The sequence below is a fragment of the Giraffa tippelskirchi genome, chromosome 7 (assembly GCF_054371585.1).
Source record: "Giraffa tippelskirchi isolate mGirTip1 chromosome 7, T2T-mGirTip1v1.2.pri, whole genome shotgun sequence".
Lineage (NCBI taxonomy): Eukaryota > Metazoa > Chordata > Mammalia > Artiodactyla > Giraffidae > Giraffa > Giraffa tippelskirchi.
Window position 1 is genome coordinate 16,379,694 of NC_137281.1, and position 14,144 is coordinate 16,393,837.

General features: G+C 55.3%; 1 protein-coding gene and 1 long non-coding RNA gene across 3 annotated transcripts in view; one reads left to right on the forward strand and one right to left on the reverse strand.

The window, feature by feature from the left end:
* LOC145515783 (uncharacterized) overlaps positions 1 to 14,144 on the reverse strand; it is a 41,975-nt gene that overhangs the window by 1,495 nt on the left and 26,336 nt on the right. The window contains exons 4-5 of the long non-coding RNA XR_014061006.1: positions 12,250 to 12,433; positions 2,226 to 2,608 (exon numbers count right to left, since the gene is read on the reverse strand). This is a non-coding gene — a long non-coding RNA (uncharacterized LOC145515783). The remainder of the gene's footprint in view (positions 1 to 2,225; positions 2,609 to 12,249; positions 12,434 to 14,144) is intronic.
* Positions 525 to 13,454, forward strand: DMKN (dermokine). 2 transcript variants are annotated; one of them, XM_081516997.1, is made up of 19 exons: positions 624 to 1,025; positions 1,301 to 1,492; positions 1,604 to 1,657; positions 1,927 to 1,971; positions 2,347 to 2,595; positions 3,163 to 3,198; positions 3,336 to 3,398; positions 3,591 to 3,629; positions 5,618 to 5,668; positions 5,815 to 5,862; positions 6,132 to 6,179; positions 8,326 to 8,382; positions 8,728 to 8,775; positions 10,528 to 10,575; positions 10,921 to 10,962; positions 11,292 to 11,363; positions 12,278 to 12,301; positions 12,410 to 12,457; positions 13,147 to 13,454. In XM_081516997.1, exons 1-18 carry the CDS (start codon positions 624 to 626, stop codon positions 12,455 to 12,457), a joined length of 1,566 nt encoding a protein of 521 aa, XP_081373123.1. In that variant the 3' UTR covers positions 13,147 to 13,454. The 2 variants fall into 2 exon arrangements, with proteins under 2 accessions (XP_081373124.1, XP_081373123.1); XM_081516998.1 differs by lacking the exon at positions 10,921 to 10,962 and having other exon boundaries at positions 525 to 1,025.

The window sequence follows — 14,144 nt, forward strand, 5'->3', positions numbered from 1 at the left end:
GAAGGTCACCTGCGCCCATTGTGGTGTCCCGGACCCATACTGGCTTACACCTAGGATGGGTCCTGTTCCACTGGGCTCCTTACCCTTGCTCCCTCTTTTGATGTCCTGCCTGATTCTTCCCTCCTAAGTCCCCTCCACCCCATCACCTTTAGGAGGCACCACCAGCCTAGCTCCCCAGATGCCCCCACCCCCACCCCGTGCCCCAAATTCCTGGGGTTGGGAAATCAGAACAATTTGGCATCAAACTCATCCCATTTCTTCCTCCCTCCCGGATGCACGGACTCCCTCTCTGTTTCGACACAGACACTCAGACTCACAATTACAGCTCATTACCCTATCGGATGGTTGGACCTGAGTCACTGTGGGGAGGGACGCTGGACCGCCCAGCCCTGCCACCTTCTCCCAAGCTACACTATAAGGAGTAGCGGCGTGGAGGAGGACTTTGGGAAGACAAGGCCATCTGGGGAGGGAGAGAGCAGGCTGCAGACCCAGAGGGAGGGCGAACAAGAAGCCAGAAGGAAGGAGAGAAGGGAGGAGGGCCGGCAGACACTGGGGAAGAGACAGGGCTGGTAAGGGAACCTGGGTGGGAAGAAGGCACTCAGGAGAGAGGAAGCGAGGCAGAGATGAAGCTAAAGGGGTCTCTGGCCTGCCTCCTGCTGTTCCTGCTCCTGGGCAGTGGGGAGGCTGGTCCGCTGCAGGGTAGAGAGGAGAACACTGGAGGAGAGGTTGAGGAAGCCATTGGACACGGATTAGGAGAAGGCTTCGGAGAGGGGATGGCAGAAGCCATCATCCACGGAATCGAGAAGGCCACTGACCGAGGGAATGGAGAGACAGCGGGTTTGGGATCCAGGGAGGCCAGGGAACCCCACTTGGGGGATGCTCTTGCCCACAAACCTAAGGAAGAGAGCCACGCTCTTGAAAACACTAGGACTGAGGCCGGCAGGCAGGCTGAGAATATCATCGGACACGGAGTGGGCCCTGCCCACAGCTCCTGGCATGGGACGCCCAGCAGCAATGGAGCTTGGGTGAGTGGCTGGAGGGCTGCTCCGGAAATGGGAGGCTATGGGCAGCTGGGCTGAGGATCCCGGGAAGCAGTTGAAAGGAGGGATGCTTCCTCATCGGTGGTGATCCTTCCATGTCAGGCCTCCCTCCTCCACCGCCCCTGGGTCTCTCTCCACCTGCCTCCCCCCTGCCACCCCCGTGTCCTGCTCTGGCTCCTCTCTGAGTTGCTCTGCCCACCCTCCCCTACCCCAGAGTGAGGAGGTCAGACACACTCAGTGCAGCCATGTCGCTCTTGCAGGGAACCCATGGTCAGCCTCCATCAGGAGGACACGGCATCCCTGGCTCTCAGGGCAACCCTAGAGGCCCAGGGGACCCCCGGGACCACGTGTTCTCTGGAGGCTCAGGTGGCAGCTCTGGAGCCAGTGCTCAGGGAGGCTCCTGGGGCCAGGGAGGCCACAGAGGGCCATTCAACCTGGGGGCCATCTCTCAGGTAAAGTAACCATCAGCCCTGATGCTTGCCCCCTCCCTCCCTTCAAGCCCTCCCTCTTGGCACCTCCCCTGCATCCTTTCTGATCCCAAGCTCATCTCACCCTTCCTGCAGGGAGCCACGGCCCAACCTGGTTCAGTGAGAGCCAGCAACAACAGAAATACAGAAGTAAGAGGAAGAGCCTGGAGAGGCAGAGGTGTCTGGATGCATGTGATAGAACCTGGGAGAGACACAGAGGAAAGGCGGGCAGGGGAGGGTGGAAGGAAGAGGCCGACTGGTTGGGGAGAGATGGGCGTGGGGACCAGGCTCAGAAGAGTGAGCTAGGCTTGGGCGGGGGGAGATACACCGGGACAGGAAGCCAAGCCAAGGATGCAGGAGAGCTTGGTCTGGGGGCAACAGCTTCGACTGGAAACCCACCCGTCCCCTTCCCTCCACAGTGCACCAACCCCCCCGGCTCAGGTGGAAGCTCTAGCAACTCTGGGGTAAGAGGACGGGGCAACATGAAGCATTTTTGCACCGGGAGGAGACGGAGAAACTCTACTCCTCTCAAACCGGGCGGGAAATATTCCTGAGGGAGGAGGGAGAGGGAGGAAAAGGCTTCTCCCTTGGTGTTCTCATCTTTAGACCTCGCTCTGGTCTCTTGGCTCAGACGGTCAAGAATCTGCCTGCAATGAGGGAGATCGGGGTTGGATCCCTGGGTGGAGAAGACCCCCTGGAGGAGGGAATGGCTACTCACTCCAGTCTTCTTGCCTGGAGAATCCCCTGGACAGAGGAGCCTGGCAGGCTACAAGTCCATGGGGTGGCACAGAGTCGGACACGACTGAAGTGACTGATGCTGGTCTCTTCCCGCTTCTCAGGGAAGCGGCAGCAGTGGCAGCAGCAGTGGCAGCAGCAGTGGCACCGGCAGTAACGGCGGCGGCAATAGCAGTGGCGGCGGCAGTAGCAGTGGCGGCGGCAGTAGCGGTGGCGGCGGCAGTAGCGGTGGCGGCGGCAGTAGCGGTGGCGGCGGTAGCGGTGGCGGCGGCGGCAGCGGTGGCGGCGGCAGCAACGGCGGTGGCGGCAATGGAGGCAGCAGCGGCAGCTCCGGCAGCTCCGGGTCCAGCTGGGTAAGTTCTACTCCTTTGTTGAAGGCAGAGATGGGGCCCCTGGTGGTTCCTGCTGAGGACACTCACTCCAAGGTCTGCCTGAAAGCTGCCAGCCCCAGGGTAGCTGGCCTCAATGGAGTTGTCATCCCAGGCCCCCCAGCTCGTGTTGCCCACCTTCCAGCCCCACCAGGCAGTGCCGCTGACACGTGCCCTCTAATTTCCAGAAGAGGTGCCCTGCCTACTGTGTTTACCCTAGCCCCTCGCCATCCACTCGGTCACAGGGGATGACACTTATTTGGGAAGCTCCCAGGAGGACTGGGAGAGGACCACGTGTGGAGACTTAAAGATACTTACAGAACTGCGGTGTAGATGCTAATAACAGTGTCCCTACACGAGGGATGAGAGGATCAGGAGGGGACTATGACCTGGGAGCCGGATGAGGGTGGAGCTCCCACCAGGGGGCCTGCAGAGAGGGGGCACAGCTGGCTTCCTTGGGGTTCTGGGAAAGGTCTCAGGCAAGAACAAGCCAGGTGCTGTAAGCTGCCGTAACTTACTGCTCCCTGTACCACCCACTTTCCCTGCATCTAGGACACTAGAAATTCTGATCATGGTGGCTCCTCCCAGGTAAGGATTCTCGGGGTCCCTTCCCCTCTCTGGGTTCCAGAAGAGGGTGAGGGGATGGGAACAATCCGTACTTTGGGAACTCTGGGCCCTTCCAAGTCCTTTGAAGCCCCCACACGGACTCTTGCTCTCCCTTGTAGGGATACAATCCCAACTCCTCCTTGGGGAGCAGGGTTGGAAGTGGTGGCGGAAAGAAACCTGAGGTGAGTGTGAAGAGGCATAGAGGGTGGGTGACGGTGGGAGAGGACAGCTCCCCCAGTCTCTGAGGGGAACGGGGGCAGATGCTGATGGGGTGATGGACCCAGGCCAGCCTTGGGGTGCGAATGCTGCAATCTGCGGGGCTGGACTAGGTCTCTGGGTGGGGACCAAGAGTTTTCTCTTTGTCTCTCCCACAGTGTGACAACCCGCACGTGTCCGGGGGATCTGGGGGCCAGGTGAGAGCCGAACCTGCAGCGACTGCGGTTCATCTCCGCAGCGGTGCTCCCTCCTCAATGCAACTCCACTCGCCCCTCTCCTAACACGAGCCTGCGTCCCAACCCCGTCCGTGGGGAATTTACAATCCAGGGGGAAGAAACCACGGGCATGCTCCTCAAAAGACTAATAAGCTCCCAAGTAATAATTAATTGTAGGTCCTTACATAATCTATCTCACGTTAGACCACAGACGGGGGCTGTGAACAATCGTATGAAAACCAGTCCTTTTAGAAACAGGATTGTTTCAGATGTCCTATACCTGACCAGTGAACAGAATTCAGTGATGAGTTTTGAAACCGATTTTGAAAGCACACCTTTCCCTCCTAGTTATCCTGGAAATCTGGCTCTCTGTCAGCACCTGCTGTGCTGCGCTGACAGAGGAGGTGTTGCGCTAAGGTCCACAGGCAGCGCCCAGAGATGTTGTGAAAATGCAGATTCTGATTCAGCAGCACTGGGGTGGGGCTGAGACTCTGGTTTTCAACAAGCGTCCTGGTGAGGCTGCTAGCCTATGTGTGAGGATGAGGAGCACGCCCAGTGGGGATGAGGGCGCTATACCCAGAAGGCTCTGTGAAGAGCTCCTCATCTATCAGGGACACTAACCTTTTATGGGTAAGCAGGTTTTAAGAAACCTTCTCCCAGTTTGTAATTCTATTTTTAGTTTTCTTTTTGCACACCAAAGTCTTAAATATGTAGTGAGGTGGAAAAACAGACAAAAATGACAGGATAGTCAGTCAGTTCAGTTCAGTTCAGTCGCTCAGTTGTGTCCGACTCTTTGCGACCCCATGGACTGCAGCACACCAGGCCTCCCTGTCCATCACCGACTCCCGGAATCCGCTCAAACTCATGTCCATCGAGTCGGTGATGCCATCCAACCATCTCATCCTCTGTCATCAAGGGGATATTTTTTTTAATTTTATTTATTTACTTTATCAACTAACCCCACAGTATGTGGGATCTTAGTTCCCTGTGCGTGCGTGCTAAGTTGCTTTAGTCGTGTCCAACTCTTTTCTACTCTGTGGACTGTAGCCCACCAGGCTCCTCTGCCCATGGGGATTCTCCAGGCAAGAATACTGGAGTAGGTTGCCATGCCATCCTCCAAGGGATCTTCCTGACCCAGGGGTCGAACCCACATCCTTTATGTCTCCTGCATTGGCAAGCGGGTTCTTTACCACTAGCGCCACCTGGGAAGCCCCTTAATTCCCTGACCAGGGATCAAACCCGCACCCCCTGCATTACAAGGAGGAGTCTTAACCACTGGACCGAAGGGGAAGTCCCAAGGGAATATTTTTTAAAACCAAATGTAAGAAGACAGAATTGACAAATGGAAAGGCAGTGAATTTTGAGTTAAAAGATGGAGGCTTGAACACCAGCAGTATCACCTGCCATCTGTGTCTCCAGGCAAGTCAGTTGACCTCTCTGAGCCTGGGCTTCCTCTTGTGTAAAACAGGGACAGCGAAGCTAACTTGTTGATCCCTGTCAGTTACTGCAGAGCTTTCTGCACCGTAATCACACCAAGGTGGTTCAGAGTCCTGGCACTGGAGTCTGACACAGAGACAGGTGCTGAGAAAAGCTGCTGGACAGCTCTCTGCTTCAGTTTCCTTCTGTAAAGCAGAGCCATCTCCACATGGGAAAGTGGTGGAAAGAGGCACAGTGCCCCGTGCACAGTGGGACTACATGTTGGCTACTAGTGGTGTTTGGGGAGCAGGGCATGGGGCAGAAGCAAGAATATGGATTTGATTCAAGGGACTGGGAAGGGTTATTCTGGAGAGCAAGCAGCAAGTCAGTCCAGGAAGGCTTTCTGGAGGTGGCAGCTCTTAGGTGCTGTGGAAAGAAGTGGGGTGGATAGCTTGATAGAGAGTACACAGTACAAAGGCCGAGAAGAGTCAGGTGATAGGTGGCATGCATGACAGGGTGCATGGAGCCTTGAACATCCCCTTTTCCCCACCCAGGGGCAGGGCTCCGGTGGCGAAGGTGAAGCTGTCAGTGGAATCAACACTTTGGTGAGTGAGAACATCCCTCTTCTTGGGTTGGGACCATGGTGTCAAGCACCCCTGCCTGCCCTCCCCGCCCCCCCATGCCTCCCACCCCTGCCTCCAGCCCACAGAGTGGGTTCTTACTCTCATTCTGGTTTTCATTGGTCCCTTAGAACTCTCAGACATCTTCTGAGCCCTTCAACTTCGACACCTTCTGGAAGGTGAGTTCGGCAGGAGTGCTCTACTCACTTTTCTTTGGAAAACCAAACCTGTGTCTCTTGGTCCCAGGCTGAAGTCTGTGCTATTGGGTTGGCCAAAATGTTCGTTCCGATTTTTCCATATCATCTTTGGGAAAATCTGATCAAAATTCTGACTAATCCAATATAATGATTGTCATCAATGGCCCTTGAGCTCTCTTGTCCTGAGGCCCTGAGTCAATCACGCTATTCTTTTTTTTTGGCCATTCTTTTTTTTTTTTTTTTTCCTGCAGAATTTTAAAAATAAGCTGGGCTTCATTAACTGGGATGCCATAAACAAGGTAAGGGCTGGAAGGCCGCATCGTTCTGATCTTTTTAAGAGAGGGATGTAGAGAAGAAAGCTAAACTCCGGCTAGGTGAGCCAGGGAACAGTGATGATCATCATTAGGAAGACATTTCCGCCAGTCATTTAAAAAGAAAAGATAAAAACGAGGAGGAAGGACAGCAGAGACCTGAAAAGAGAGGGAGAATTTCAAAACAGCTGGGAGTGGGGGATAAGGAGGGAGCAGGTCTCTTTCATGTCTCAACATGCAGACCTGAACAGTCCTGAACCTCAGTTTCCCCGGAGAGTAAGTAGGCCTAATCCCCAGGAACCAGGGAGGGAGCAGAGGCAGAGAGAGGCAGGGCATGGACTGAATCATCAGGGGCAGCTAAAGTTCACTTGAGGATTGATGCCAAGAGAGAAGGGAAAAGGGAGTGAACACTCCAGGCATCAGTCTGGGCCCTGCACATACATAATCTTGGGAGACGCTCAGAGCCCAGAACCCCCTTGTCCTTCCTCCCTGCCTACCCCTTGCTCTCACAGGGGAAGCCCTGGCCGGGCTGGTCTGACACCAGTATAGCAGATATATCTCCAGAGCAGAGGGGGCGGACTGGAAGCGGGGATAAAGGACAAATAAATGATTCAAATACCAAAGGCAGAAGCTGCAATCGGTGGTCCACTGATCCTTTTGTTTGATTCATTTTCAAAGAACAATACGGCAACACTGGGCTCCTCTTTCTATGGCCTGTGAGAGCCCAGAGCCAAGAAGCAGCTGCTTCTTGCCACTGGGGCTTGCTCTCCAGTGGTCAGACGTCCCCTGCCCATCCCAGTCCTTCTAGCCACCTGATTGGAGAAACTAGAGTTCCTGACCCTTCGAGCAAAAGAATGCAGACTAGGATTCTTGCCCTCCAAAACGCGTGGAAGGGAGATGGTCGGTGGGGAGACAGAAACATCACCCTCTGGGAATAAGATGGGGATTGAAAGATGGGAGATGCAGAAGCTTCCAACTACAGCAGAGTCCTGGTTTGGAGGGATGAAATGAACAAAACAGACTTTTGTATTTCATAGAGAATGGTCTCTGGTAAGGGCAAGACTCCTTACTGTGGACCCTGCTCAGGCCTGTGAGCATGGGCACTTAAGAATTTAATGGGAGAACCAGGGTGTGCACAGATACTTCCCAGGGGGTCAAACGTTTTTGCGCATCTAGGGGGGCAGTAAAGGGAGTGCTTGCCGCTAGGCACGATTCACCGGGGGTGGCTCCCCCAGGAGCAGATCTCCCAGGAAAGGGACAGAACACAAGAGGTGGGCAGAGAAGAGGGTGGAGAGATTCACCTCCTTCATGGTAGGGAGAGGGGCAATGAGGGAGCCAGGACTCGGCCAGAGTGAGGAGTGAGGAAAGGGGACCACGCGTTCCTGGCAGGTATGGGGGTCTCCAAGCCCAAGAGCTGGACTTGAGTGGATGACAGCAGTGGGCGAAAAGGTCCCTGTAGATTTCTGATGCGGAGGTTCCATCTACCCCTACCTTGGTCCATTGCTCCCCAAATCCCTAGTCCTTGAGCTCCCCCTTGGAACTTCTTTCTTTGCCCAGGACCAGAGGAGCTTTCGCACCCCGTGACTTCCAGACATGGAGCTACCAGATGGAGGGGAGCCACCCCCCCCACCGCCACCCATTCTTAAAACACCACTATCTCCCTACTAACCTCAACGCTTGCTCCAAAATAAATCTTAGCTATCCCACATTCCTGGTCTCTGCTCCTTTCTTAATGTCTCCACTGTTGTTCTGGGGGATGGAGGGCAGGGTGGTTGGAAGGGGGGATTTCAGCTCCACATCTCTGGGAGGTGGGCAGGTAGTAAGGTGCGAAGGTGCAAGGGGCAGGACCTGAGGTCGTGTTCTCCCTGAGGCTGGGGTGGGGGTGGGAACTGGGCTAGAGAAGAATGCTGTCATGTGCTGTGGGGGTGACAGAAGGGTGGCTAATGGCTCCAGAGACCTAGCCTCCCTCTCCCTGTCCCCCAAAACAGTATTCTGGTGTCCCTGGAGACACCAGCTCCCCCTAGACCTCAGTCACAGTGAATTCTGAAGGCTGAGGGATACAGGAGCAGGGGTTCAGGTGAGGGTGGGTGGGGGACAGTCTCCTTGCTCACCGGCTCCCCACTTTCATCCACAGACCCAGGCCCGACCCCCCAGCACTCGTGCCCTCCTCTACTTCAGGCGGCTCTGGGAGGTAGGAGAACTCTCACTCTTTGAAGAACTGGGAATCCTGGTGATCCTGTCCCTCTTCCCTGCCTTCCTCAAGGCAGCTACTCCTCTGCTCCAGTCTACCTGTCACAAAATCCCCCCTCTTCTCACTTCTGAGATGCGTCATCTCCCCCAAGTCTTATCACCAGTACCATCAGCAATGCTAACACCCTCAGTCTCCTGGAGGCTTATCTTCATCTAACCCCAAACTACACCCAGGCGCCAAAACCCGTTCTTGCACGTGATCCTGAAACTTTCACAACAGGCTGCCACACTCCACCCTCTGAATCCTCTTTCCCTGTGGCCCACTCATCTTTCCTTCTTCCTCCAGGATTTCAAACACAACACTCCTTTCTTGAACTGGAAAGTCATTACTGAGGTAAGGGCCGTAGAACCCCTGGTTTGCGGGTCAGGACACTCAGCTCTGGGGACACAGGGTTTGGGGCCCTGGGCAGTGGCGTGGAGATTGGGTTCTGCTTCCTTCCTGCTGAGGGAAGGTGCCTCCCTCCGTCCCCACTTTCCTCCCCGTGTGCGTGCCCAGCGGAGGTGGGGTGGGACAGGGAAGCTGTGAGTCACGGAGAAGGGAGCCGGGTGGGAGGTCCTCCCGGGGATAAAAGCCCGAGGTCGAGAGTCGAGGGCTCCACAGGCGGGAGATCATGAAGCCGGCCACTGTCTCCTCTCTGCTGTTGCTCCTGCTGGGCGTGGCCTGCCTTGGGGGGAGCCACAGCTGGGTGGGTACTGCAGGGGGAGCAGGGGGCGGGGGTCGCGGGGTCGGGGAGATGGAGGGGCCTGAGGCTGGGCTCAACTCTCAGGGCCGGAACGAGGTCACTCAGGAGGAAAGCTGAAGGGCAGCGGGAGGGTAGTATCTATGGGGGGAGGAGGAGAAGGGGGAGTCAAGTTCGGGTGCAGGCAGATTCGGAGGGGTCTGGTTATCTGAGTTCTGGGAAGGACGGGCAAGGCCTTAGCGTCCTGTTGAAGGACACACTTGGGTTTCGTGGGGCTAGTGGCCTTCAGGAATCAGGGCTCTTGGGCACTGAGGCCAGGGCCGCCGGCTCCCCTGTCCACATGGGCACGTGAGGCTGGACAGATAGAGCCATGTTGTCTTGATTTTTCCAGAAAAGCTAGAAATCTGGCTTTCAACTGTTCACAACTAATTGAATTTACACATGTGGACCAAGCCAAAAAAATGCCTGTGGTCCTCCAGTTTGTGTCCACGTTTTTGGGGCTAGTAGTGGGGTTAGAATTCAGTGACAGAAAGAAAAAGAAGTCAATGGCAGGTATGGATAAGGTGGAGAGTTAAGCCAGATTTGGGAAGAACATCCTGAGCCTGAGAAAGAGACAGGCAAGATTTCCCCCTGCCTTGATCAGAGGAGGGGAGGTGGCCTGTGCATCTGCAGTGCTTCTTCTTTTTAAAAAATATTTATTCATTTCCTTGGCTGTGCTGGGTCTTAGTTGCAGCATGCAGGACCTTTGAGCTTTGTTCTGGCGTGGGGACCCTTAGTTGAGGCATGTGGGATCCTAGTTCCCTGATCAGAGATCAAACCCGGGCCCCCTGCATTGGGAGTGCAGAGTCTTAGTCACTGGACCACCAGGGAAGTCCCTGCAGTGCTTCTTAAGGGCTCTGTCTGCTTTCCTGTATTTCTCCCTTTCCTCTCTCTCCTTTGATTTGGCCTCTGTGGGAACCAGCCGGGCCTTCCAAGGACCCCGCAGAGAACAGCATTTGGGAAGAGGGATCACCAGGCCTGTGAGGGGAGCAGGGCGTGCTGCAAGCTGAAGATGGGTGGGGCTGACGTGTGGGCTCCGCCCTGGGAGCTTGTGTGGGTTCCCTCACTTGTTATTCTGGCTCAGGCCGGCGCAGCAGGTGTCTGGGTGATGGTGGGGCTGGCAAACCCGTTCTCTCCTCGTCCTGCCCACTGAGTGTGGCAACCTGTCCTCTATCTATCCGGGCCATCGGTCTCCTCCCGGCCCGCCGCCTTCACTGTAGGCAGCACCTATCACGGACCCCGAGAGGGCTGGGTGGGTCGGGTGGGATGCTGGCCTCCAGAAGGAGGGCAGAGCCTGGGCGGTGAGAGTCTGGCAAGGCCTGAAGGACCGCGAGGCCGCCCTCATTCTGACTCCCGCTTCCTTCCAGGGCAAGGACGTGCCATCGCTTCAGAAGAGAGCAGGTGGGGCTGGTCAGGTGAGTCCCTCCCTCAGAATGCCCTAGAAGGCCCGTGGTCCCTCTCCGCCTGGCTCTTGTGTGTGCTAAGTTGCTTCAGTCATGTCCGACTTTTTGCAACCCTATGGGCTGCAGCCCACCAGGCTCCTCTGTCCATGGGATTCTCCAGGCAAGAACACTAGAGTAGTTTGATATGCCCTCCTCCAGGGGATCTTCCCGACCCAGGAATCGAACCCACGTCTCTTATGTCTCCTGCATTGGCAGGCAGGTTCTTTACCACTAGCACCACCTGGGAAATCCACCTGGCTCTTGGTCTGGCCAATCTGAAATTCTCCCTCCTCACGCCTGGTTCTATCATTTTCTTAGCCTGGCACAGGATGGCAAGACGCAGTAGCTGTGACTGCTAAGGTGAGCTAACTGCCACCTGACCACCTGATTCAGACTTCACTTCTTTCCTTGGTCTCCTCTCTTCACCTCCTCAGTGACACCTGAGATGCTGGGAGAGGCAGAGAAGGACGAGGGAGGCCAGGCCATCTGGGCTGGGAGGTGAAGTGAGGTGAAGGCGTGGGGTGTGGCGGAAGGAGATTCTATAGAAGCAAACACATGACATGAGGAGGGGAGGAGGCAGGGGCTTTGAGAAAGGTCCAGCCAGAGCAGGGAGGGTGGGAGTAAAATGCCTTCATCCCTTCTCTCCTGTCCCCCTACCCACCGCCCCCACCCACTGCTTCCTTCCACAGAACTACAATTACAACCAGCAGGGACCCCCTACAGCCCTTGGTGCGCAGTACCCCGTCAAGACCCCCGCTAAGGTAAGACTTGCAACTGCCCACCCACTCAGAAGAGGTTACAGGGGAACTGTGCCTGCATCACATGCCGTGGAGAAAACTGGGATCCTCTCAATGAGGAACATAAGCCTCCTCAAAAATCACAGGACCCACGGCAAATCAGCCAGCCAGCCAGGCTTCCCTTTCCGTGTCTGCTCTCCATCTCGAACTGCTGACCTTTCTCGGGGAGAGGAGGCTGGCCCAGAAACTCCTGGTTGGTGGGAAAATGAAGGCTTCTTTACATAAAGGAAGTAACAGGAACGAAAAGTGAGGATTTTGCTTTATTCAGGCTCAAAGAAAACAACTTTATAAATTCAGTAAAGGAATATGCTAAATACTAATTAGGCTGGTTAACAAACAGACAAACAGCGGTATTTCCCTCGGAAACGGCAACCCACTCCAATACTCTTGCCTGGAAAATCCCATGGTCAGAGAAGCCTGGTGGGCTACAGTCCATGGGGTTGCAAAGAGTCATGACATGACTGAGTGACTTCACTTTCACTCGGAATAATAAAGCCCCTGCCCCTGGGGAGAGGACTTCTCCTGAGAGGTCAGAAATTGTCTGCTGACTGAAAGGAGGTGCAGCTGCAGTCAATACTCCTGTGGGCATCCACTGGGCCCACCCCCTGGGCAGGCAGAGGGACACCTACCCTTCCTCTTCTCACTCCCCTTGGTCAACGCATGCTCAGGGACCACATCCAGTATCATCTTGGGTAAAATGCACGCAGGATGAGAAATTGGCTGTGGCCGAAGGGCTGCTGTCAGACCAAAGGGTCTCTGGGATGACCCTGGTCTGAACGAGCCGGGGCCACGGGCCCTTCCCGAGCCCTGAGGACATGGCTGAGTACAGAGCAGTCATGGAGGCCCTCACCTCACCTCCTCTGATCTTCTCTTTACAGGGGGGAGTCACGGTTTCTTCCTCGGTAAGTTCTGGGCCAGAGAAAATCTGGCTCTTGAGAGACGGGGTCTGAGGCCAGAGGGTGCACGGGGGACGATGCGCTGTCCATTCAGACCTTCTCCTTGTCCCACAGGCTTCCCGGATGCACCCTGGCCTGCTGGAGTGGGTGAAGTTTTGGTAGGTGAGTATCAGAATGAGCGGCTGCAACCAGGAGCTGAGGCACAAGTCACCTGGGGTCAGGGCTAGGGGCTGGGCATTCCCTTTGTTCTAGAAGAACATGCTAGAGGTATTAAGGAGGAGGAGACACCCGAGTGTGGCGTGTGGAGAAAGACTCATAAGAAAATGACCGGGAACTTCCCTGGTGGTCCAGTGGTTAAGACTCTGCGCTTCCAATGCAGGGGGTGTGGGTTCGATCCCTGGAACTAAGATCCTCCATGGCTTGGCCAAAAAATGTTTTTAAAAATTAAAAAGAAACCTATACTTCAGTTAAAATAAATACTTAGAAGAGTTTCTAAAAAATGACCTAGAATACTGGGAGTGCACCCTCTGAGTGCTGGGTGGGGCCAGGCAGGGACAGGAATGCACACTAGATTAAGGAGCGGGGAATAGGATAGGAATTGTGTGTGGAGAGGGGAGGCAGCTGTGGGATGAGCCTTTCAGGTGTAAAGGTTCAGAGGCAGGAAGAAGTGAATCTCCAGGTGGGGAAGGGGTAAGACTTGTTTCAGGGAGGAGCGAGAGAGGAGACCGCAGGTGGCACAGGCAGGACATGAGGGAACTGTGGGCGCAGCAGCTGGGGGAGGTGAGAGAACGTCTGGTTTCAACAGATCTGGGAGTGGCCGGTGTTCTATTTTCTCTTTTCTCTGCTTCTAGACAATCACTTCCGACAGTGACTGAGGCCCTGAGAAACATGGGTCATCAAGGGACCGGGCTGTGCCCCTGCCCCAGCTCTTGGCCTGCGTGCCGACACCTGCCTTTTCTAGCCTGGGGACCTGCCTGCCTGTGCCTTGTCTCTTCCCACACACGGTGGTGTCTCCTTGACCACCAGTCTCAGTGGGTACCCCAGCCGATTCTTCACCGGCTCCATTTTGTGACCTGAAGTCACCGTGACAGAAATTCAGGAGGAACGTCTTACTTTAGAGTTTCTCTGTGGAAATAAAACATGAATCTTGTATCCCTAAGACTTCGGCAGATTTTATTCTTTAATATGACACTGATGGTCTGGGTCAGGGAGGAGGGAAGACGGGTTTGGGGCGGGTGACTCACCTTCCTCCTGAGTGTGGTCAGTCACTCAGTCATGTCCGACTCTTTGCAACTCTATGGACTGTAGCCCGCCTGGCTCCTCTATCCATGGAATTCTCCAGGCAAGAATACTGGAGTGGGTTGCCGTGCCCTCCTCCAGGGGATCTTCCCCACCCAGGGATCGAACCCACATCTCCTGCATCTCCCGCATTGCAGGCCGATTCTTTACCACTGAGTCACTGGGGAAGCCCCTTCCTCCTGAGAGGGGTGTACAAAATGACCGACATGAGGGGGAAGGGGAGGTTCAGTTCCCAGGGCTTAGCTCAGGGCCTGGCACAGGGTGGGCCCCAAACGGTTGATGAAAAAATGAAAGAAGCCGGGCCCAAAACGGACTTAGGGGAAATGACTTGCGTGCATCCGTTTCTCACGTTTATCCTTAAGCCGGGGTTCCTGCTTTATATTCATCTCTGAATCTCAGGGGCTTCCCTGGTGGCTCAGATCGTAAAGAATCTGCCTGCAGTGCAGGAGACCCGGGTTTGATCCCTGGGTTGGGAAGATCTCCTGGCAAAGGGAATGGCAACCCATTTCAGTATTCTTGCTTGTAGAATTCCACGGACAGAGGAAAGTGG